At 37.2% G+C, this 26,241-nt stretch overlaps 1 protein-coding gene across 1 annotated transcript in view; it reads right to left on the bottom strand.

The window, feature by feature from the left end:
- Positions 1 to 2,184: 2,184 nt before the first annotated feature.
- The window catches only part of EPHA6 (EPH receptor A6), a 1,087,270-nt gene continuing 1,063,213 nt past the window's right edge, over positions 2,185 to 26,241 (bottom strand). Inside the window, exons 16-18 of the mRNA XM_062206703.1 lie at positions 13,684 to 13,877; positions 3,217 to 3,366; positions 2,185 to 2,299 (exon numbers count right to left, since the gene is read on the bottom strand). Of these exons, the coding sequence (XP_062062687.1) occupies positions 2,185 to 2,299; positions 3,217 to 3,366; positions 13,684 to 13,877 (459 nt within the window). The remainder of the gene's footprint in view (positions 2,300 to 3,216; positions 3,367 to 13,683; positions 13,878 to 26,241) is intronic.

The following is a 26,241-nucleotide window of genomic DNA, read 5'->3' as shown; positions in this document are numbered from 1 at the left end:
TTGAAATCACAGAATGCCCATCCCATAGAAGTTTGAATACTTTAATAGAATTTATTTCATCAAGGTATACAGATGTTACTGACAGAGTCCTATAGAGGATGTTATTATTCTATTCTTTATTTTTCTAAATACCTTTTTGCTGTATTATAAAAATAAATATATGATTAATAAATTTAATCTGTTTTACATCTGTTATTATTTAATAATATATATTTGAAGACAAGTAAATATGGAAACTTTATATTTCCTCTAAATGTATCCCGAGTTGTGTAAATGTATCAAGCAAACTACAGACAGTCTATGAGTGATGCATGACCATGCAGGTTGATGGCTAGGAAATGCTGCTAGCTATTTTTGACACACTTAAAAAGTGATGGATTTCCCACTGTTTCCTTTTTTTTAACTTTAAGAATACTCTAAAGACTTCCTTCTATCTCTATACATTATTTTCAAATGAGAAAATTCAAGTTATTGTAGACAAAACCAGGAGATAAATAAATAAATAAGCAAAAAAGAAAGTATGGTGAAGGTTCTAATAGAATCAGGTAGTCAACAAAATCTTAAAATAAGAAAAAAGAAAAAATGATACTTCTTTGTATAATGTTACAATCACAAAAATGTTAAGTAGGTAGAAATTTGAGAATGTGGGTAGGGCATCGTTTTATCTGGATCAGATAAAAAGCTATTTATTAACTACGCATGTTTAGACAACTTGCTGTGTATTTTTTTCCTGCTTAACATATTCTCCTTACTCTTCCACCTCACACAGCAGTCATTTTTGTAGTTGTAACGATTGACTGATTTTTATAATTGCATTTGTTCATAAGATGGCACTACTTTGATCAGCTGATTCAGCTTCATTTACTGAAAATGTCTTTCTGTTACTAATCTCTGAGATGATTATGACAACATATCCTAGCTGTGTTCACATTTTGACGTAACTGCATCATGGATCTCAGTTTATACTCACTATGTATAGTGAATATGCTCATGTGTAAGATGTTTATGTTATTTGTGGAGTATTCATATTTATTTCTTAGAATGTTTAAGAAACACCTCAGCATGTTGATGTAATTTACTTCTGCAAACAAAAGAATTCTTAAACTTGCAAAATGTATCCATATCAGATAGTCAGCTAGATGTGCTTATTTTCTTGGACCACTATATAACTATCATAAAATTCTGCTTAAATTAAATTAAATAAATGTTTTATTTTAAATCTAAGGGTATGATCCTAGACCTTTTATTCAAAGCAGTTCTTCTGAGAACAATGAATTTTCTCAGTGCTTTGACAATTACTTGTGTCAACTTGCCAAGGTGAACCAAGGGAACAGTCATGGGTTTAATTCATGCTTCTTTCTATGAAAGCCATTAGAGTAAGGGACTCACTCCTGGTCTTTCCAGGGGTGATCTTAATAAGGTAGTAGAGAAATATACTATAGTTTGTAAAAAATTAGAGGGGAAAAGCCTCCAAACTACCTTATACTATGAAATATGTAGGGCACTATAAAGTTAATTAAAAAAAATATAGACAAACCTTGGAAGATTTAAAAGCACATTGTTTTTCACCCTCTCCCTCCCCAATAACCCTTTTCTTACCATAGTTACAACAAGAATTCACTACATGGAGTCATTGGTCATTTCTGTAAATAATTCTAACAACATCAGGCACCAACAATTAAATGATTAAAAAATAAAGCAACAATACAACCCATAGAGTTGAATATAATTATTTAAAATATAAATATTTATGTCAATTTGGAAGTTACTTGATCACAAAACATGAAAGAAAAGTCAACTATCTCTTTCTCATCTATAATCAAACTCTACATGCATCATTAAGGATGCCACACCTGGACTAATTCCTTCTGGTTAAGACCATGAACACTTCCCAAATACAAGTACTGCTGTACAGAATTACACATCCATGCTGAGTTATCTATCATTGCGTAGTGATAATCTGCAGTGGGCCAGGGTTTCACTTGCAGGTTATTCAGAGAGGACCTATGGAGCATGACTTTAAAATCCAGGTTGGAAGCATAGACATAAAGTATGTGCTTAGAGTCTGAGCAGGACAGCGTGGTTTGTGAAGTGATGTCTGGAGAATCTGAAGAAAGGGTGGAAGAGAGTATATCTTTCATTTTAGAAATGCTGAGGCACAAAACACAGGTGCAGGTAGTACTTTCATACATGAAATCCTTTCTCCTGTATGTGCATCATGTGTAAACGTAAAGTCTGTATACTGCTGACTATTCGTCTCTGGTGTCCAATGAGTATGACTCCAATTCTCCTAATGTCACTGAGAGAGAGAAAGAGAGAGAGAGAAAGAGAGAGAGAGAGAGAGAAAGAGAGAGAGAGAGATTAGGTATGGGATATAGAAAATCAACATTTAGAACTATTAAATATGCACTATATCACATTTTCAAAAAATTGTGTCATTTAGATGTTAAGAAGAGATATAAATAAGCAGTAAGTATTTACTTTTTTCCTCATTTTGTATCCACAGAATACATCAGATTAATCTCAAACTTAATTACATGAGAACAGATTTCATATCTAGGTACCTAAGTAATGTTCAAACATTTCATATGCCTAAAGACTATATAATTTAGGTATGCAATAAAATTACCAAAATGATGATCATACAAGGTAGAAGGTATAATGTGTACTCCATTTAATCTGAAGAAAGTCATAATATTCGACTAGTCGCAATTTCCATTATGATATAAAAACAACTGAAATTTCATATTTTTCAATCTAATCATCATAGTATGTGGTCTTTTAAACACATACTGGACATTTTTATTGCACTTAGGCAAAGCATAATCTTTAAGACAGTAAAAAATGGTTGACTTACAAAATAAAAAACAAGCTCTGAATTATTAAAAAACTCTGTATTACTTTGATGTAAGTACTAGGAATTGGTCATACAATATTGTTATATGGTACAACTATATTGATGTAAAATCTATGACATGAACAAGAGTCATATGCATTTTAGAAAGCATTTAAAATATTTTAAATAGCAATTTGAATTAAATAGATTTTTAAAGATAGTAATTAGAAGTATAATGTACAACTTCTACCAGAATGATCATCAGGAATGATGAGGCAATGACATAGTAGCCATAGAAAACGTATTCTTGATATATCATTTGAATTTATAATCCTTTGGGCAGAGCATCTAGTTACAGTAATAATCCTGACATCACTTACTCAATGCTCATTCTTGAAATCAGGTCAAAAGTTGTAAATCCTGCTGCCATGAAGTTATTTTTATATTGTCCCATCTTTATAGAATCCAGCCAGTCACCGACTGTAACAAATAAAGGATATTCGGGAACTTCACCGGGGGACTCTGGCATTCTAGAAGGAAAAGAATCACAAGGACTTTAAAGCCAAATAAAGTAAAAAAAAAAAAAACCTCAATTTTTCTTTTTCCTCTTAACAATATTCTGAATTCTAATGTTTTTATCTTCTATTAAAAAAATCTCTAAATCTCCATCTTACTCAAACTAGTGACTTAAAAATGTTTTTATTTACCAAATCAGTTTCTTTCACAAAAGTTAAGTTTCTTTTGTCTTTTTATGCCTTTTCTGACCACTGGGTCTTGGTAGATCCTGGGAAAGCTCACTTCTGACTATCTTTGTTTTTACTTTTGTCTCATGTATAAAATTGCATTTAATTGGGGAACAGCCCACTCCTCACCTCCATAAGGAGAGTAGCCAGCCACCAACTGTTCAAACTTCCACTTTCTGACTCACTACTGAATTTATGTCCTTTTACCTTTTATATTGGCTGAAGCAGTTCTTCTTTTTTATGGTGAATTCATTGAGCCTCCATTTATTTTCAAATATTCAAAAACAATGTATTATTTGTAAACAAGTAATTTCTGCTGTCATAGACCTCAGTTGCATGATCAGACTGACATATACCCAAGCTTAGATATTAATAGGACACAAAAGAAAGCAAAATCAATGCAAGGTTAGATTTATACGAAAAAGGAGTGATATAGCATCCCTATATTTATTTATAGTTTGTTTTTAGGTCCTAATACAAAGGCTATTGCAATTGTGGATACTTTTATAACTTTAATATAAAAATACAAATGTGACATTTTGGAAAGACTAGGGTATACATTGTGTATATTCCTTAATCTACATACATGTTAAATATATGAAGTAGTTAGATATGAACTCACACAATAAAGTTTATCATGTAAGAAAATATGGAATTAAAATTAGAGTAAAAATAACAGATTGGCATGTTTATGTCATTCTGGAAATAAATTGCATTATTCTCACAAAACATGTGAAAATTAATGTTAAAATATTTTGCATGTTTAAAAATATGTGATAAGTGCTTTTATTGTAATCTATGTGTTATAAACTTGCTAGGATAATAAATCTCATTTTAAACTTTTTACATCTGGAGATCATATTAATTAGTAAAGCAATAAATCTTTTAAAATACATTTAGTTTGAGTAAAATCAGTATTTTCTAAGTAATGAAAAACTTTCTTATTAGAAGTGAATCAGTGAATTAATTTTATTAGAATATTGAGGGTTACTTCAACTTTCACTTACTTTGCTTTTAATTTTTTGCAAGTGAAAGAATGAAAGGATCCATGGCAATTTCAGTAGAGCCATAGTTTTTAACATTTTGATTTGAAACAGTTTATCACGTTTTTTTCACTCACATTTGAACCATGTCAGCTTTAACAGGAACTGCTAATATGTGAGCACACATGATCATCCAACATGAAATAAGAACTGCTGCACTGTGGATCTGCTGTATAACTCTGGTATTGTTCTGTTACCTATGTACAGGAGTCAGAGTTACATTCTAAGTTTAAAGCTTAAAGCAAACATGGAAAAATTCCTACCAATAAGAATTGCCCTTACAATCTTTTAAATTTCTCTTAAACCACCAGGACTTGAGTCTTTCAGGAACACAAGTTGTATGTGGCTTGACTCCTAAAGACTTTGAAAGATGTCTCTTGGAATTCAGGACGGAGTCCCTACTAAAGACCTAGAATTCATTTCTTTCTTTGTGTTCAAGTGCCACATTGACCACATTAAACTGTCCTTTTCTGTACTACTCAATTCTATTACCACAATTCCTATTTGGGAGGCTAAATTATATTACAATTATTATAAATTGCCTTGCTATTTGTGGGCTGTTTATTCTAATCAAAATTAGAATGATTCATGATTTGATCTGAAACAAAGATTAGTTATGTCCAATGATTGAAAAGCTATCATAGCTCCTACCAACAATACTTGAATCGTTGCTATATTACCTCACATTAAGCTAGAGGTGTTTGTGCTAGTAATTAGTAACATTACAAAAATTCATAAATAAAATACAATAAAGATCTCCATGGAGAATACAGTTAAACAGGATTTTTAATTGTAGCACTTCTCAGAGTCTCCACTACTTAAATATACATTAACTTTTGCATTATTTTCCTAAATTATTTGACTAGTTTCTATGGAACACACTCTGAAAAATATGACTGAATTTCACTAAGTTTAAATATCAAAATGGACAGGATACCCTCTGTGCTTATTAACATCAATAAAACCGCACATTAAAAACTGAATGCTCTATTTCAAAACAATGCACTCATAACTTTTAATTGTCAAAGAAGTCTATTGGAACTGTACATATTAAAAAATCATTTTAGGTAATTTTCCCTTCAGATTTTTGTGCCATTCTTGATGCACAGGCAATGGCAGGTAACTTCCATTTCTCTCTCCCGAGATAGCACTGGAATAACTCTTGAGCTTACACAATTTCATATCACTCGTCAGTGGAATTGTAATTTGCTAATTTTATGTGCTTAATATAGAAAGGTCATGGAAGAACATTCTGTACACCAAATGACTTAAATGGCCTATTTCCCTGTTGAAAAGCATCTACTATTTGTTCCCAGAATGTTTCAGTACTATAATTCCCTTTCTCTCCACACATCTTTAGTAACCTAGTTACTCTTTGGCCTTTATACGACTGCATTGGCAGTTGATTTAGTAAGGTCAGTGCCCCCTCATTGTTCACAGCCACTGTGCAATAACTTTTCTTTCACCTTATCTTATAACAAAGTTGAAAAATGCTTCTGTTTTCTGGCTTCCAGGGCTGGGGACCATCATCTGCACATGAATTCTCTGGAATATTACCTAATAAACAATAAATGCCCTTCCTTATCAAACAGGTACAATGATAAATTCAATCTGTGATTTGCTGAGCATGCAGAAATTTCTGCCATTTCGTGATTAGTGGGCTCTGTCCACCTGAGAAATGATTTAACAGCAGAACCAGCAGCTCATACTGAAAAAAAATACATATCAAAGGCAGAAGGTCAAGAGTCTAAATTCTTCCTCAGAAAAATAAGGGGGAGCTAGAATTGGGAAATTTCAGGTATAAATTATGGTCAAGTTAGATTAGAGACATGGCTGTTATAATGGATAATGTTGCAGTTTAAGATGCAATAAATATATAGAAGGGGACTTCAAAAAGTGCATGGAAATTTGACGTTATCTTTTATTCCATTTTCTGTGAAATTTTAAATCCCTTTTCTATTCTCTGTACATCTAAACATGTAAAAAATTATAGCTGTGATTGAGTCAAGAAATTTTTATTTTAATGAGCCCTTTGAGTTTATAACAGCAGTAGCCTTTAATTTAAAAAGTTCTTAGGTTATCAATAGATATCAATACTGCCATTAAAAAGCAGGAAGGTTTTCCATGTTTTATACTCATCATGTAAATTTAACAGTAATAGAGCTATTAGATCTATTAAAATGAATCAAGCAAGGTTATAGTTTTAGTAACACTAGTGCAAAGTAAGATTTTTGTTTTAATATTAAACCACCACATGATTGAAGACTTTTATCCTGATATTCTATCATAATTTCTTTTCCTGCTGGCTCTTGCATTTATATATGGCTAACAGAAAGGTACATATGGGGGCCATTCTACTTGCTGTTATTTCACATAGTTGTGAATATTTTCCATGTTTCAAAAGTCTTCATATTCAAATGAGTTATAATACTCTATATGCTGAATGTTTAATAATTTGTTAATTCCCTAAACCTATATTTACATTACTAAAAAAATTTCTTTCATTATAGATGGTTGTGTAGTCTTAGGGCATGCATGTATCTTTTTGTTTCAGTTGAATTACTTCCCTGGGGAAAAAACCCACCAGACAGAAGAATATTTTTTAAAGGAATTGGGCTAAAACTCCTCTCTGATGGCAGGACCCATATCTCACACATCTTTCTATTTTCTGTAGGCCCTGGAACAATGCTGAAAAACATTATAGGAATTCATTAAATAAGTTAACACATAGCCTTGAAATTTAAATTCTTTACAGAAAAGTTTGTGTTATGACATGATGGCTGATTCATGATAAATTATCTACTTTCACTTAATTCCATTATTAAAAAAACTTAGAAGAGTAAGCATTTATTGATATGATCATGAAAAAGATACTGTGGCAGCATCTGGGCTCAGTGGGAAAGCCTGTTAGGATGACTAGCAATGTCTGCCATAGCAAGGAGAAGAAGCAAACCATGTATTTGCCAATGCTGGAAAAAATTCAATCTACAGAAATGCCTGAGGATGTAATTCTTGAACTATTTTTCTGCCACATTTTCCTCACTGCTTTATATTATTGTACATTGCTACTTTTTTATTTTTATTTTTTAAAAGTAGTGTTCTTTAAGTGGCTGAGCTTTGGAGGGTGATGCTTGGAGGATATGTGGATTATGTGTTTGCTGCTTAGTCCCATGGGTGAGAATATACTAAATCCTTATATTTGTACAGTGGAACAAATATTATCAGGTTGTAATCCACTAAAAACTCTTTTTGGAACATTAATACACTCCATCTATGAAGTCTGATTAGCCAGGAGAAAAATCTATCTGAAAAGGTGAAAATGTACCCCCTTTCCTTATGATATTTCTGAAACAGTGCTATATGGGGAAACATCTTGTCATTCTGTGTGATTCTACACTGCAGAGTGAAAACAGTGTTTTAGAGCTGGTGGATCTCATTGAATTCCTGATATAATTACTTGTGCATCCTTGGGGAAGTTAGCTCTCTGAGTCTTCATTTCCTCGTCTGAGGGATCAGTATAATAACAGGGATAAGTGACATAACTGAAAAAATACTCATATAATGTCTAGCACATGATAGACTGTGAACAAATGGCAGTGGTACTTATTGATTATATATATATATCATTGATTATGTTTGCAATATATAATATATATGTACTTTGTATATACATACATTAGAATTTGCATCCTTATTGATATTGAGATTAGTATAATCATTATCTTGTGCCCACAGTCCATGTGAATTGAATTTAGATTCTCCAAGTGGCAAGTAGAAGTTTCATGTCTTCTGATCAATATTTCATACTCTATTTCCTTCTGCAAAACCTGGCTTATCACTAAATTACAACACTGTTTCACAGCCAGTTATTTCTCTGTCATGAAAAATATCATTAAAAGTGTTAGCAACAAAAATTACCACAATCTACAATCCAGGGAAATCTGTCATATCACCATTGCCTTGTTTCACGCCAACTAAAGATGCTTTAAGTCAAAATCTAGAATTCTTTTCAGCTGACTGCCCTCCAGACTCAGGGACTAATTTATAGACTGCTCCTATTATTATTTTTTATTTTTCTTCTGTTTCCACAGAAATGCCTTCTAATAAAGACCTGCTTGCTTAACTTTGATGGGAGCCCTACAATACTACCGCCTGAAGGGAGACACGGCCATTAAACTTAACAGACCTATTCTCAAGACTAAGAAACTGCTATGGCACAATATATTTAAAATTGGTTCTTTTCCCAACATGTTTTCCTCCCTGTTCCAATCTGTTATCTCAAAACTTCTAACCCACATCTCTTCATAGTCACTCATCTGACTTTAATATGTGAAAGATTTCTGAAAAGTGTTTCCCAGGGGGAAGTGTTGGAGAGTAAAATACCCCACCCCAAATATTTGAAAAAAGAAAGAAATCAAACCTGTTCTCTACAATTTGGTATTTAGAGATAAACCATTAAGCAAGAGCTGATTATGTATTGCCTAGGCAGCACTGAGCAAGACTTCTTCAAAACTCTATTTCAAATTGTTGAAAGTTATTGTAGCTATAAAACAGTTTGACTGGTGCATTATTAACTGAATGGAGGAAGGCAGTACCAATCAGTCTTGGCATATTATAAGTCTCTGAAACACAGGCTTTAATTAAGGTTTTGTATGGACTTTTCCCTACCTTCACGATTTACTCATTACTGGAAGCCAAGTGCTTGAAATTTCAACAGTAGGCAGTGGTGGTTACAGTTCCTAAGAGCTAACATTCTGTAAGATCTCTAACTATGGCCCAATGGGTGGTGAGAATGCTCATAAGGTGCCATGGGCTGCGCAGAACATGGTGGCTGAAGCAGTTGACTACCACAGACGGTGTTGTCCATTCTCCTCTTTGGATGCCATCTTGAGCGGATTGTTGAGAAGTCTATAATCTGTAAAACTCTTTCTCGGGGACATGCTGGGGGACCTGAAGCAGGAACTAGAAGAAAGTTATTCTCCCAGTACATTGCAGCTCTGTTGAAAAGGGCATTGGCCAGCTGTCTGCAACCTACTGGGTTCAATAGGCTTCAGTGAGGGGAGGGATCAGGGTGCAGGTTGAAGAAGATGGAGAATGAATATGTAGGATAAAGTGGATGAGGGTGCAAGAGGAAGGGCTGGATGATTGTATACTATGTGGCCACTTTGCAATATTAGGTTACAGTATTTAACCATGGACTCTATGGTAGTTTACTAGGAGGAACTACAAGATTGATCCTGAGGACTGGATGGGAGGGACCAAAATGTGTTTCAAGGGGCCAAACACTGCGCCAGGTGCTGGTTGACATACAAACTCATGTAGGCCCTTTCTCCCAGGGTTGTGCATCACATGAATTATACATAATTCTTTGAAAAGTGGTTATGCAGTATAATTCATTGTAAAAAGAATGGATATATAAGGCTTGAAATTCACATGTATGAAAGGATGACTGCTTTATATTAGTATGATAGTTTTGTAATTGTTTTTTACAATTAATTGGGATTAAGGTTATACTTATAATGTCATCACATTCACTTACACATCTACAGATTGTAGGGGAGAAAGCTGGCAAGTAGGGAACCACACAGTGCTGAGTACTCCCATGGGAGTGCACCAGGTACAATAATGTCAGCAGCAGAAAAAGGTGAGAACTGCTACTGGAAACCACCGGAAGGCTTCTCGGGCCAACAGTCTTTCTATTAGGTGCTCTGATTTTTGCAAAGAAAGATTACAGCCATCAGGCTTATGAAATTTCTAATATGCTAGTAAGAGATAACTAAACCGGGGTTTCATAGCCTTTTTCATCCCCCTTTGTCACCTTAATTTCCTCTCCTTTTAGTACTGTGTCATGAGAAAGAATAAAAGCTTCTCAAGTGAATGCTTAAGAAAAAAAAAAGCAATTAGAGTGGAATAAAAACCGTGGGGATCTAGCGGATGAGAGGGCTATGTCAGCAGAGAGGTGTGAGAGAAACCTGGGAGCTTTGGGACCCCAGAGGAAAGCAGAGTGCAGGAGGGTTTTTTAATAAGAAGGGCTGGGGATTACACATGGAGATTCCCGTACATGTTTCAGAGACACAGGGGAGGAAAGATTGAAACTGCACTATGTCCTGTTGCCTAATACAACCTCACTCTGGGGCACACAACTGGGCTCCAGGGCTTCCTTGATGGAGGGACAGCTGTCACAGTTTTACAAACAAAGCACACCAGGTGTTCCTCAGCGATCCTTTAATCTACTGCATCTCCTCTCCCTCAACAGCCTCCATTCTCTGGGACCAGGTGCGGGGTGAGTGGGTGGTACTGAGGATAAAAAGGGGGGCTCCTTTGGAAATAAATACACAACAAAGGATCAGCCATGGATTACCCTGAGGACTTCACTTTTTTTCTCCCCCTCTCAAACAAAAGTACATTATGAACAACAGCAGTAGCACATACATCCTTGTCAGAAGCAAGGATAGCAAATCAGTCACAGAAACTTCCATTTGGCCTCCCAGAGATTAGACTTTAGAATCGAATCAAGCTGCCAGCTTTATATAAAGCACCCAGCTCCTGGTCTGTGTGTGGCAGTGCAGTCACGGAGGTGGCCACTCCCTGGCCAGCTGGTGGATTACCGCCCACCCCACTAAGTCACACCACTCTGGCCTGTGCACAGGACCCTCCATGCTCACTTGACCTTTGCATCCTTTTTAATTTTTGGCTTTTCTTCACCTTAGATTCTACAAGGATATAAAATATAATGATTATTCATAATCTTGAAAAAGCGGAGAAGAAAGTTATCTGTTTTTCAAAAAGAAGACTCGCCTGCCTGCTTCTAAGCCAAAGGGCAGTTAGACAGCCTTGTTGACAGCTCTGGCAGTGAAGTGTAGGCCCTTGCATCATGACAGGCCCAGATTAAATTCTCTCAGTTTACCCATGTCAAAGTCCTTTTCCATTAATGAAGACCTCGCTTCATGGTCTCCTTCTTCTAGCTACTGTCACCTCAATTTTAAAGCATGCCTACATCTCTTTAACAAAACACATGAAAACAAAAACCAAGAAAAATTTCCTCTATCTCCTTTTTTTCCGTCAGAGACAGGTTTCTGGAAAACAAAATTAGTGATACACGTTGCTTTCGCTCTGACGGTATATACGCTCTTCCTCTGCTGTCTTGTGCAACTTCATTGAAAACACTCCTCAAAAGCTGCCCATGAACAGCTGACACCTCATTGCTCAACCCAACACGGAGACTTCACTTTCTGTTTTACTGAAGCTTTGTGAAGCCTTGGACATTAGGCTCCTTGAAACTCCCTTTTCTTTTAGCTTTTATGAAATGGCTCCTTCTCAGTTTCCTTCATTACCTCTCAGGCTCTTTCCCAGCCTCCTTTGTGTCCCCTTTTTCAGTCTGTGTCTTCAATTTTGGGGTTAGTGAATGTTATATTGCTTTCCTTTGTTAATTTGCATACCTTCTATTCCCTGTAGGTTATCTTAACTACATCTAAAGCTTCAGCAAAAACCTACATGCTGCTGATCTTCCAATCTGTACTCCACTCCATGTTTCTCACCTGAGGTTCAATTTACAGAACATCCCCACCTACATGTCCCACAAACATCTCTGACCCAGTATGCTCAAAATAGTTTCTATTCTAAAATCTTGTCCCTCTCAGTGGCAATATCACTGGCCAACTTGTCAAAAAAAAAAAAAAAAAGAAGAAGAAGAAGAAGAAGAAGAAGAAGAAGAAGAAGAAGAAGAAGAAGAAGAAGAAGAAGAAGAGGTTTGATAAATAGCCTTGATTCGTTTTCCCTCCTTCCTTCAATATTCATACAGTGAGCAAGACCCTGTGCCCTGTGGTTTGCTTTGCCTAATAACACAGTATTTTATATCCTGATCGAAAGCTTATTCCCATTCCATGGTTTGGATTGATGGAAACATATAACTTTGTCTCCAGACTTGTTTCCTGTTTTGCACTTGAAGTCTGAATCATCTTTAGAGTGGTCATTCAGAAATGCAAATGTGATCATGTCATTCTCTTGCTTAAAACCCTTCAATGGCTGTCCAATACTTTTATGACAAAACCCAAAGTGTCTCCACTCCTCCCCCACCCCTTACTGCTTCCTGCATTGGACTGCTTTAGGGAAGATGGGCTGGAGTAATAGTTTAATCTCTAGCTATTTCATGCTTGGCTTCACTTTACTGAGGCTGCCAATTAGTGATTTAGAGGTGAACTCCTCTATGCTCTGCTGTGAACGGGGGCCTGTTTCAAATAGTCCTTGAAGGGCTTCAGCTTTACTGTCACTAAAATCCTGCACTGACTTGAACCTGTGACTTCTTCTAGTTGAAGGTCTGTATATATTTCTGGGCATCCCCTGAGTCAGGAAAGCAAATTTTGGAAATGTTTTGGTATTTCTAAGTCCTATTTGGTCTAAATAAATATATTTTTAACTTAATGATATCTTAAATGTAATATTTTGATTTTATTTGACTTTTATAATTGCTTTTTCAAGAGAGGTGAGCATATCTTCTCAACTCTACTGACTTTTATAATGGTATAGGATGAGTGCTTTCATTTTCTTGTCTTGTCATCTGTCCTTTTCGGGCTTTAGGATTAGAAGTAACAACAGCTGATGTGATCAGATCAGCAGGAAGCATCCCTGCTGCTGGCTGATTCATAAATTGCCACTCTCTTGCTTGCCATTTCTAACAGGTGTACAAAACATGGAATGTACAAGAAAATTAAAGGGGCTACGTACACACACACACACACACACTGCTTAAAAAGGTCAGGAAGGACCAGTAAATAGAGCAAAGATATATAAAAAACACACACAGGAAAAAATATAAACAAGGTAATTCAAAAAGTTTAGATGTAGAGAAAATAGAAGAAATTATTTCCTTTTGAAACAAAAGTCCATTTTTTAAAATGCTGATAATTTGTCTTTGCCGCTGATAAATAAAACAGGCTTTATACAAGGTTGACAAGTAGACAGTTACCAAGGCAAACTTCGCCTCTCTACCTGTTATTCTTGTCTATAGCCTGAAAGAAATTATGATTGTCAAGAGAAAAAAAATCAACATTATGCATCTTACACAAGGATGTCCTCCACCAGGGTGTGAAGGGCACTGGGATTGCGGATCAGTTTGTCAAGGAAGCTGACAATGTCAGTAAATTTTGGTCTGTGGTTTCTCTCCTTCTGCCAGCAGTGGAGCATCAGTTGGTGTAGAGAAGCTGGACAGCCCATGGGAGCTGGAAGTCTGTAACCTTCTTCAATGGACAGAATGACCTGAAGGCAAACATACACATATCATTCTCTTACTTTTAGAGACAATAATACAAATGCAAAGTAATCGTTTCTTCTTATGCAAGCAGTAGAAACCAAAATATCTGTGAGCACGAAAACTGCCTGTGAATACACAGGGTCAAGGTAGGATAAATAGAAAAGCTCCGGACAGAATTCTAAGTAGCTCCACAGCAGCTTTGGATGCCTGTGGGGAAAGAACATTTTTAACAGGTGCTATTGGCGAATGTCATCCAAATCTCGAGAAACAGTTTTCATGTGATTTAGCTAGAACACCTCAAACACAATTAGAACATCAGAAAGTCAGCATAAGATTGATGCATTTGGTGCAAACTACATGTGATGAATGCCTGTAAGTAAAATTGAAGTAAAATTCTGCTGAAGCATGATTTCCTGAATCATTTTTTATCCTTTCATAGTAATGTCAAGGTAGATTCTTTTTCTAACTGCCATCCCCTCTTCTTCATTGCATATTTAGTTCCTCTTCACTTACTTCTAGCTTTTCCTTAATCTGACATTGAACTGATTAAGAAGCCATCTTCCCATAACTTCCAAAGTCACTTTTTCTTGAAATGCTTTCAATGGGAACCTTAACGACATGGAACAACAGCATTCAACCTCAGTATCCAACAGAACTTTCTGTGATGACTGAAAATTTTCTCTCTTATGATACAGTAGCAACTAATCATATGTGGCTACTGAGTACTTGAAGTGTGGCTGGGAGGACTCAGGAACTGAATTTTTTATTTTAGTTAGTTTTAATTCATTAAAGTTTAAATTTAAATAGCTGGTTGGGGCAAATGTCTACTCTTTTGGGACAGTGTAGCTCTAGGGAAAGAAATCTTTATAAGAAATTGAAGTTAGGAGTAACAACAAGATGACAGTGAGTATTTTTCATAGTAATTAGGAGATAAAACACAAGATCAGGCAGGGCATTCATCTGTTTAATATATGACTCTCATGGAAATTTCCTAAAAATGCTATAAATTGATCCGGAATTTCTGTAGCTTATATTTTTGTGAAATTTCCAAAGATAGCCAGATGAATGTTTCTGAGAAAAAGACAAAGGAAAAGGTTAGTCTCCCATTTTTCAAGCAGGAAAATTGAGTATCAAACTGATATGAAGGGGGATTAATATGGCAGAATAGGGAGGGAGCTTACTACTCTAGGAGAAGATGGTTTTAAAAAAGTGGAGAGAGTCTCAGGGAAGAGTTAGGGGAAAAAACAGCAGAGAAAACTCCACACAAATTAGAGGGATGTTGTGGACCCATGTGGAGGGTGTGGACACACACAACTCAGGACCCCAGTAGCTGAGAACCTCAGCACCAGCTCTGGAGTGAGGTAAGACCAGTCTGCAGTAGCCCAAGCCACTGAAGACAGAGCTACAGGGAAAGCCTGGAGGGAATCTGGCTTTGGAGCCCAGTAGGAGACACTGTACCTGCCAAACTAGAGAAGAAAAAAAGGGGAGGGGCTTGTTTCTCTTCTTCCTGATCACCCTGCAACCAGCATCCTGCAATGAGCTGATAAAGTGTTGGTGCCATTTTGGACATACATAACATCTGCGCCAGCTTGAGCCATGTGTCTAGTAACCAGCCAAGAGCCTGGCTAAGAGAACTGACAGGAGTCTGGATGCTCGTAACTGTGGGAGGCTGGTTTGCTGGGACTATGAGAACACTGTGGCTATATGGGAGGGCTCAGGGTTTGGCTGGGACTTTGGACAGTCACTGTGGGAAGCTCAACGTACTCCTCACTCCCTGATTCCTTGGTGAGGGTCACTGCTGTGGAATCTGTGCTTACACCAAATACTGCACAGATCCATTGTGTGATTCTTGTGGCAACGCAGATTAATATTACATCCACTGTGGCTAGCACCCAGGCACTAGTCTCCTTGAGGAGGAGAGGTGAGCTGAGACTATGCCAATAGCGCTGAACAAATCTCCCCTCTGATTATATATATATATATATATAGCACTGAACAGAGTTCCTTGGCCACACCCAGCACATGCCTCTAGGTATTCATTGAAAAAGTGGACACCCCATTAATCCACACAGACATAGCCCAAAGATAAAAGCCAGCACAGAAAAAAAAGAAACCAACGACTATCTCCACATATGCCGAATAATAAATGCACCACTTCAGGAAACAAGAATAAGGAAGACAACAAGACACCCACAAAAGAACACAACACTTCAATACTAGAATGTGAAAATGAAGAGATTCAAGAAATGCCAGAAACGAAATTCAAAAAATGGATCATAGGATTACTTACAAGTAATCAGAAGCAAATCCACGAACTAATGGAATCTGTACATGACATGAAAGAAAATTTCTCCCACAAAATTTAGATCTTAAAGAGAAATCAGGCTGGCACCACGGCTCGCTAGGCTAATCCTCCGCCTGTGACACTGGCACCCCAGGTTCTAGTCCTGGTTGGGGCACTGGATTCTGTCCCTGTTGCTCCTCTTCCAGTCCAGCTCTCTGCTGTGGCCCGGGAGTGCAGTGGAGGATGGCTCAGGTCCTTGGACCCTGCACCCACATGGGAGACCAGGAGGAAACACCTGGCTCCTGGCTTCAGGTCGGCGCAGTGCGCCAGCCGAACACACCAGCTGTAGTGGCCACTTGGTGGGTGAACCAATGAAAGGAAGACCTTTCTCTCTGTCTCTCTCTCTCTCTCTCACTGTCTAACTCTGCCTGTCAAAAAATAAGTTAAAAAAATTAAAAAAAGAGAAATCAAATGAAATCTTAGAAATGAAGAATTCAATAGAACAAATAAAAAATGAAGTGGAAAGCCTTAACAACAGAATCAGTGAAGCAGAAGTACGAATATCTGACTTACAAGACAAATTGCAGGAAATTTTATAGTCAGACCAAAAACAACAAGAAGAAATTAGAAAATTAAAAATATACTGTTGGAGATCTACAAGATACTATCAAACAACCTAACAACGGGTCTTAGGAGTTCCTGAAGGCATGGAAAGAGAGAAAGGATTAGAAGGCCTTTTTAGTGAAATAATTACAGAAAACTTCTCTAACTAGGAGAAATAAACAGACATTCAAGTACAGGAAGCACACAGAACTCCTAATAGACATCACCAGAAAGGATTTTCACCACCACACATTGTAGTCAAACTCCACAGTAAAACATGAAGAAAAGATTCTAAAATGTGCGGGAGAGAAACACTAGATTATTTTCAGAGGATCTCCAATTAGACTCACAGCTGACTTCTCATTAGAAACCCTACAGGCTAGGAGAGAATGTCAAGATATATTCCAAGTATGCAGAGAAAAAACTGTCAACCATAATACTGTACTCTGCAAATCTCATATATATGAATGAAGATGAAATAAAGACCTTCCATAACAGAAATTGAAAGAATTTGTCACTACCCGTCCAGCCTTACAAAAGATGTGTAAGGAAACACAGAAACACAGAAACACGATCATCACTATGAAAGAAGGTGAAGGCAGAAAATCTCCCAGTAAAAGTACAATGGAAATCCAAAGTAAACAACAGGAACATTAATGGGAAAATGGCAGGACCAAGTCATTACTTATCAAAAGTCACCTTGAATGTAAATAGCCTCAACTCTCCAGTTAAAAGACACAGACTGGCTGAATGGATTAAAAACAAAATCCATCTATTTGCTGCTTGCAATAAACACATCTTACCAACAAAGATGCACACAGTCTGAAAGTGAAAGGATGAAAAAACATACTCCATACTATAGAAACCAAAAAAGAGCTGGTGTAGCCATGCTAATATCAGACAAAATAGACTTTAATGCAAAAACTGTCAAAAGAGACTAAGAAGGGCACTGTGTAATGGTTAAAGAATCAATTCAACAGAAAGATGTGACTATTATAAATGTATATGCACCTAATTACAGAGCACCTGGCTATTTAAAAGAAATGCTTATGGATCTAAAGGGAAACATAGACTCAAATACAATAGTAATGGGGGACTTCAGTACCCCACTTTCAGTAATGGACAGATCAACCAGACAGAAAATCATCAAGGAAACAACAGGGTTAATTGACACTATAGACAAAATGGACCTAATAGATATCTACAGAACTTTCCATTCTACAGCCACAGTATGCACATTCTTCTGACGAGTGTATGAATCTTTCTCTAGGATTGACCACATGCTAGGCTATAAAGCAAGTCTCAAAAACTCAAAAAACCTGAAATCATACCATGCATCTTCTCTGACCACAATGGAATAAAGTTGGAAATCAACAACTTAGGAATCTCTAGAATATATGCAAACACATAGAGACTGAATAAAATACTCCTGAATGAACAGTGAATCACTGAAGAAATAAAAAAAAAAATTCTGGAAACAAATGAAGATGATAAAAGATCATATCAAGACTTATGGGATACAACAAAAGCAGTGGTAAGAGGAATGTTTATAGCAATTTGTGGCTATTTCAAGAAATTGGAAAGTCACCAAATAAATGAGCTATCAGTGAATTTCAAGGACCTAGAAAAACACCATCAAACCAACCCAAAACTAGTAGGAGAAAAGAAAAAATTAAAATTAGAGAAGACATAAACAAAATTGAAAGAAAAAATACAAAAGATACAAAAAGAAAAAACACAAAAGCTAATTTTTTGAAAAAATAAACAAAATTGACACACCATTGGTTCAACTAACCAAAGAAAGGAGGACGAAGATCCAAATTAATAAAATTAGAGATGAAAAAGGAAATGTAACAACAGACACCACAGAAATACAAAGAATCATCAGAAATTACTGCAAAGAACTGTATGCCAACAAACTGGGAAACCTAGAAAAAAATGGATAGATTCCTGGACACATGCAACCTACCTAAATTAAGCCATGAAAACACAGAAAACGTAAACAGACTCATAACCAAAACATTAATTGAACCAGTAAACAAAGGCCCTCCCAACAAATAAAAGCCCAGGACCAGATGGCTTCACTGCTGAATTCTAGGAGAGACTTAAAGAAGAACTAACTCCAATTCCTCTCAAATTATTAAAAAAAAAAAAAAAACTGAAAGGGAGGGATTCCTCCAAAATTCTTTCTATGAAGCCAGCATCACATTAATTTCTAAACCTGAAAAAGATAAAACAGAAAAGAGAACTACAGAACAATTTCCCTGATGAACACAGGCGTAAAAATCCTCAAAAAATACTAGCCTATAGAATCTAACAACGCATCAGAAAGATCATTCCCAAGGACCAAGTGGGATTTATTCGTGGTATGTAGGGATGGTTCAACATTCTCAAATCAATCAATGTGATATATCACATCACAAATAGAAGAACAAAAACCATATGATTATCTCAATAGATGCAGAGAAAGCATTTGGTAAAATAAAACAGCATTTCAGGATGAAAACTATAAGTAAATTGGTTACAGAAGGAACATTCCTCAACACGATCAAGGTAATTTATGGCAAACCCACAGCCAGCGTCCTATTGAATGGGGAAGAGTTGGAAGCATTCCCATTGAGATCCAGACCAGATAAGGATGCCCACTCTCATCATTGCTATTCAATATAGTCATGGAAGTTTTAGCCAGAGCCATTAGGCAAGAAAAAGAAATCAAAGGGATACAAATTGGGAAGGAGTAAGTCAAACTACCCCTATTTGCAGATAACATGATTCTATATATAGGGGATCCAAAAGACTCCACTAAGAGACTATTGGAACTCAAGAAGAGTTTGGTAAAGTAGTGGAATATAAAATCAACACACAAAAAATCAACACCCTTTGTATACACAGACAAAGCCACAGCTGAGAAAGAACTTCTAAGATCTATCCCATTCACAATAGCTACCAAAAATTAAATAGCTTGGAGTAAATTTAACCAAGGATGTCAAAGATCTATACAATGAGAATTACAAAACATTAAAGAAATAGAAGAAGATACAAAAGAATGGAAAAATCTTCCATATTCATGGATTGGATGAATCAATATTATCAAAATGTCCATATTACCAAAAGCAATTTACAGATTCATTGCAATACCAATAAAAATGCTAAGGAATTCTTCTCAGATATGGAAAAAATGATGCAGAAATTCATATGGAAACACAGGAGACACTGAATAGCTAAAGCAATCTTATACAACAAAAGCAAAGCTGGAGGCATTACAACACTACATTTCAAGACATACCACAGGGCAGTTATAATCAAAACAGCCTCGTACTGGTACAAAAACAGATGGATAGACCAACGGAACAGAATAGAAATGCTAGAAATCAATCTATGCATCTATAACCAACTTATCTTTGAGCAAGGATAATCTCTTCAACAATGGTGCTGGGAAAATCCGGATCTCCACATGCAGAAGTATTAAGCAAGGCCCTAATGTTACACAAAAATCCACTCAAAATGGATTGAAGACCTAAATCTACAACCTGATTGTATTTATCTTTGTATTCCTTAAATAAACATTTCTTTGGGAAATCAAATTATTACAGAAATTGGGGGAAACCCTGCAAGATATTGGCATGGGCAAAGACTTCTTGGAAAAGACCCCAGAGGCACAGGCAATCAACGCCAAAATTGACAAATGAGATTATATCAAGTTTGAGAAGCTTCTGCACTGCAAAAGAAGCCCTCGGAAAAGTGAAGCAGCAACTGACACAATGGAAGAAATTATTTGCAAACAATATAATTGACAAAAGATTAATAACCAGAATATTTAAAGGATCAAGAAACTCAACAACAAAACAAACAACCCAGTTAAGAATTGGCAAAGGACTTAAACAGACATTTTTCAAAAGAGGAAATCCAAAAGCCATGAAAAATGTTCAGGATCACTAGCCATCAGGGAAATGCAAATCAAAACCACAATGAGGTTTTACCTCACCCCCCGCTAGAATGGCTTTCATACAGAAATCCACAAAAAACAAATGCTGGTGAGGATGTGGGGGAAAAGGTGCACAATTTACTGTTGGTGGGAATGTAAACTGATAAATTCACTATGGAAGACAGTATGGAGATTCCTCAGAAACCTGAATATAAACCTACCATATGACCCAGCCATCCCACTCCTGGAAATTTACACAAGGGAAAAGAAATCAGCATATGAAAGAATTAAATGTACCCCCATGTTTAATGCAGATCAATCAGTAATAGCTAAGACATGGAATCAACTCAGATGCCCATCAACTGAAGACTGGATAAAGAAATTATGGGATATGTGCATCATGAAATACTGTACAATGGTAAAAAAACCAAACAAACATGAAATCTGGTCATTTGCAACAAAATAGATGAAACTGGAAAACATCATACTTAGTGAAATAAGCCAGTCACAAAGGAACAAATACCATGTTTTCCCTGACCTGTGATAATTAATAGAGCACCTAAAAGGAAATCTGTAGAAATGAAATTTGACATTTTGAGAAGCAATGACTTCTTGACTTCTGAGGAACAGTTTTTTTAAAAAAATTTTGAACTATTTACTTAGCATAGAGGTAATATCCTCTCTATAAAGTTAACTAAAATAGATCTTAGTAAAAAATAAGGCTTGGACTAGGAGAGGGAGGGAGGAGGAAGAGAGGTGGGAGTGTGGGTGGGAGTGCAGGTACGGTGGGAAGAATTACTATGTTCCTAACGTTGTATTTATCTTTGTATTCCTTAAATAAACATTTCTTTGGGAAAAAAACTGATAAGAAGATAGGCATATTTCAGTCTCACCCACACTCCATTCCAACAACAGAAATATAAAAATGCAAGCATTAATATCTACAACACAGAAAGAACTCTACTGCAGCACAATCTATACATTTTCTGTGTTTTTTTTTTTTAAGATTTATTTAAAAGGCAGAGTTACAGAAAGGCAGAAGCAGAGGCTGAAACAGAGAGAGATCTTCCATCCACTGGTTCACTCCTCAAATGACCACAACGGCCAGGGCTGAGCCAGGCTGAAGCCAGGAGCCTGGAGCTTCTTCCAAGGCTCTTATGTGAGTGCAGGTGTCAAAGCATTTGCGACATCCTCTGCTGCTTCCCCAGATGCATTAGCAGGCAGCTGGATTGGAAGTGGAGCAGGAAGGACCTGAACCGGCACCCATGTTGGATGCTGGCCAGGCAGCAGCTTAACCTGGTGTGCCACAGCACCAGCCCCATTTTCTCTACTTAAAAACAAAACAGTGACTCTCACTTCAGTTTTTCACAATAGACGCTATTTAACAAAAGTATAAAATATTCTGAATTTATGTTAGATGCAGTTTGTAAACACCAAAAAATGGAAGATCTAGGCTGTCGGGCCGGTGCCGTGGCTCACTTGGTTAATCCTCCGCCTGTGGCGCCGGCATCCCATATGGGCGCCGGGTTCTAGTCCCGGTTGCTCCTCTTCCAGTCCAGCAAGAAGCTGGAATATGGGACAGAGCTGGGACTGAAACCTAAGCAGCCTGACGTGGGAAGCCAGAGTCCCCAGCAGCATCTTTTCTGCTAGGCCAACTTCCTGCTCCTTCTCATCTGTTTTCTGATACCTTTTATTAAACAATTTATTGGGTCCAGCACCGTGGCACGGCAGGTCAATCTTCCGCTTGCGGCACTGGCATCCCTTATGGGTTCCGGTTCGAGTCCCGGCTGCTCCTCTTCCAGTCCAGCTCTCTGCTGTGGTCTGGGAAAGCAGTGGAAGATGACCCAAGTGCTTCGGCCCCTGCAGCCACACAGGAGACCAGGAAGAAGCACCTGGCTTCAGGTTGTGGCCATTTGGGGAGTGAGCCAGCAGAAGGAAGACCTTTCTCTCTGTCTCTCCCTCTCACTGTCTGTAACTCTACCTCTCAAATAAATAAATAAAAGCTTAAAAATTATTTATTTTTTCAAAAGTCTAAGTGACAGAAGGGAGAGAGAGAAACAGCCAGATAAGATATGCAATGTGCTAGGCCAGAGCCAGGAGCCAGGAACTGCATCCTGGTCTCCCACATGGGTGGTGGGAATCTAATTTTCTTTTGCTGCCTTGGCAGGCACCCAATTACTTGGGCCTTCTGCTGCCTTCCCACTTTCATTAGCTGAAAGCTGGATCAGAAGCAGGGCAGCAGGACAGGAACAGGTACTCGGAAGTGGGATGTCAGTGTCGCACGTGGCAGCTTAACCTGCTACATCTCAATGCTGGCCCCTGTTTTCTGACTACTCTTGCTTCCAACAAGTCTTGAATTCTATGACATTTTGTTATACATATTAGTAAAACAGGATTGTGTAAAAATGCTTACACTATACTCATACATCAAAATTACTGTGGATAGCTTAGAGAAGCAACTAGAAAAAAAACATGATAGAATTCCATTAAAGAACAACTTCGAAATTTCAATTTAGGAGCGCTGAATAGTCAACTTGTCACCATCATCTAATTATAGATGCATGAAATAAGATAGGTCACAAGTGAGATTATATGAAGGTACTTCAAAAAGTTCATGAAAAAATGCAGTTATAAGATAATGAATGTGTTTTCCATAAATGTTTTGAAGACCTCTCTTATTCTGAGAAAAAAATACTTGCATTTACTGAGTACTTACCATGTGTTAGCTGATTCACATATTTTCCTTTATTTACTGCTTAAAATTACACAATGTGGTAGTTATTATCCCTATTTCTCTTTCATTTAAAAGATATATTTCTTTTGTTTATTTGAAAGGCTTAAAAGGTAGTCCAAAAAGCAATTTAAGCAGTACAATCCATAAAATTGCTTAAATGATATATAATATATATTTTTAATAGATTTTAATGTATTTATCTAAACTATATTAATCACTTAAAGTATACTATTGGCCGTTTCAGGCAATAACATAATGAGTATGACACATCTTCATCTCTAGGCAATGTGTTTGTGAAATCTAGTGAGGGAGGTCAAGGATTATGAGTATGGTGAGTATCATTCAGAACAGGGTGCCTAGGGAGCATGTGGGAGGAGCTAACCCAGCCTCAGGAAAGCTTCCTAGAGGAAGTAAACTGAAGCTTAAAGAGCATGTGGAAGGTCCATTGTAACCCATAAGCTGTACTTTGGAAATTTATATTCATTAAATAAAAGTTAAATTAAAAAAAAAAAGAAAAAACACAGACCTAGTAGGCTACAAAAAGAAATACAGTACATGGTATTAAAAAGTAAGAAAAAAAAAAAAGAGCATGTGGAAGGTCAAGTGGATGGACTGAAGAGATGTTACTTGGAAGAAAGTAGATTTCTGTGGCTAAAATAATGTCTTCAGAGATCTGAGGTTTGGAGGGTTGACTAAAAAAGTTTTTTTTTTGAGATATAAATGATTTTACACACTATGAATTTAGACTTCATGCAAAGGGGGAAAGGATTTTACCCAGTACACTATATTAGATTTGCCTTTTAGGAATGACCATTCTGGTGGTAGTGTGGAGAGCTCATTGGATGGAAAAAAACACCAAGAAGGAGGTTTGTGCTGATCCAGTTCACAGATCAGGATGGTCTCAGTGGAGGCAATGGTGTGGTAAACAAAAAGTGAACTGATTTGACAAAAACACATGTCTGCAGTGAGATCAGATGTGGCAGTAAAGGGAGAAGACAAGAACAACTTCTAGGTTTTTAGGTTGGTCACCTGGTAATAACAGATGATGCAGAAGAACTAATTTGGGTGCCAGGGTAGTGACAAGTCCAATTTTCTATGACCTTCCTGTTTTCAGATTCGTATTACATACACCATTACAGCTTATTATATGCTAAATTCTGAGTTAGGTATTTTAACACAGCCTACCTTATTTAGGTCTTAAAATATCTCATTATGTGGGTATGGGTATGCATATTTTATAGGTAAGAAAACTGAAGCTCGAACTGATTAAAAGATTTGGTCAAAATCACCTAGCAAAAGGCAGGCACGGTAGCGCAGTGGGTTATATTGCTGCTCGGAATGCCTGCATCCCACACTGGAGTGCTGGTTCAAGTTCCTGCCACCCTGCTTCCAATCCAGCTTCCTCCTAATGCAATGGAAAGCAGTGGATGATGTCCCAGGTACTTGGTTTGCTACCACTCACATGAGAGGCCCAGATGGAGTTCCTGACTCCTGGCTTTGGCCTGGCCCAGCCCCAGGTATTGTGGGCATTTGGGGAGTGAACCAGTAACTAAAATATCTCACTCTGTCTTTTCTCTTTCTGTCACTTTGCCTTTCAAATAAATAAATCTTTTCCTTAAAAATCACATAGCAAATAATTCCCTGAAGAACAGACTATGTTGTCATGATGGTAGCCTCTGAATCACAGCAGTGGTAAAGAAAGTTGATACTCAACTAATTCCCTCATACTTAGTTCCTGAGCCTGCTTTTGTGCTCTCGCATACCCCACTCACTCACCATCGCCTATCTGGTTATGACAGCCAGATCTGCAGTTGTAGTTCAGCTTTCTATGCAGGTTTCTTTCTTTCTTTCTTTTTTTTTTAAAGATTTATTTATTTATTTGAATGTCAGAGTTACACAGAGAGAGAAGGAGAAGCAGAAAGAGATCTTCTATCCACTGGTTCACTCCCCAATTGGCTGCAGCAGCCGGAGCTGCACCGATCCGAAGCCAGGAGCCAGGAGCCACTTCTGGGTCTTCCACGCGGGTGCAGGGGCCCAAGGACTTGGGCCGCTTCTACTACTTTCCCAGGCCATAGCAAAGAGCTGGATGGGAAGTGGAGCAGACGGTTTTTGAACCAGTGCCCATATGGGATGCTGGCACTGCAGGCAGTGGCTTTACCCGCTACGCCACAGTGCCCCCCCCCCATGTAGATTTCTATATTCATAACCTATAGAAGTTATCATTTCATAAAGATGCCTTGGATTTACTTTGTTAAAAGTTAAACTTCCTACTCCTTTGTGATTTCTGACCTCTGCAAAGAGTTCCAACATTCTTCCAGTGACTCAAATCAATGGTCAGGAAAACAATTGAGTCTCTGCCTTTCCTAATATTCAAACTTAAGCTAATCACATGCTACCTTCACATATTTTCATCTGTTGCATTTGTCATCCTCTTTCTAAATAACTTATTTTTAATTTTGATCACGGGTATCTTGGTCTTGTTTACCCTTCACCCATCACAGTACAAGAAAAGCAATCCTACTGGGGAGGGACGCTGACACAGGCAATTCTGTGTCCTCACCTCTCGATGTGCCCCCTTTTGCCCTTTTCTATGGTGGTTCCAAACACAGTCTTTTAGCTGGGGAGCTGATCTCTGCAAGAAGGTTCCTTCTTGCCACATGTTCTACGCATCTAGCACGAGGCCTCATCAAGCAAAGGACGGAGCTCCAATTGTCAAATATGTGATTTATGAAACATGTATGGGGGTCTTCAAAATTCGTAGAAAATGCATCTTATGAAAAAACTATGCATGCATTTCAAAAAAGTTCTTGCACCAAAAATAAA

The sequence above is a fragment of the Lepus europaeus genome, chromosome 2 (genome assembly GCF_033115175.1).
Source record: "Lepus europaeus isolate LE1 chromosome 2, mLepTim1.pri, whole genome shotgun sequence".
In the NCBI taxonomy this organism is placed as follows: Eukaryota; Metazoa; Chordata; class Mammalia; order Lagomorpha; family Leporidae; genus Lepus; species Lepus europaeus.
The sequence above is the reverse complement of the archived record's forward strand: the minus strand, read 5'-3'. Positions and strand labels throughout refer to the sequence as shown.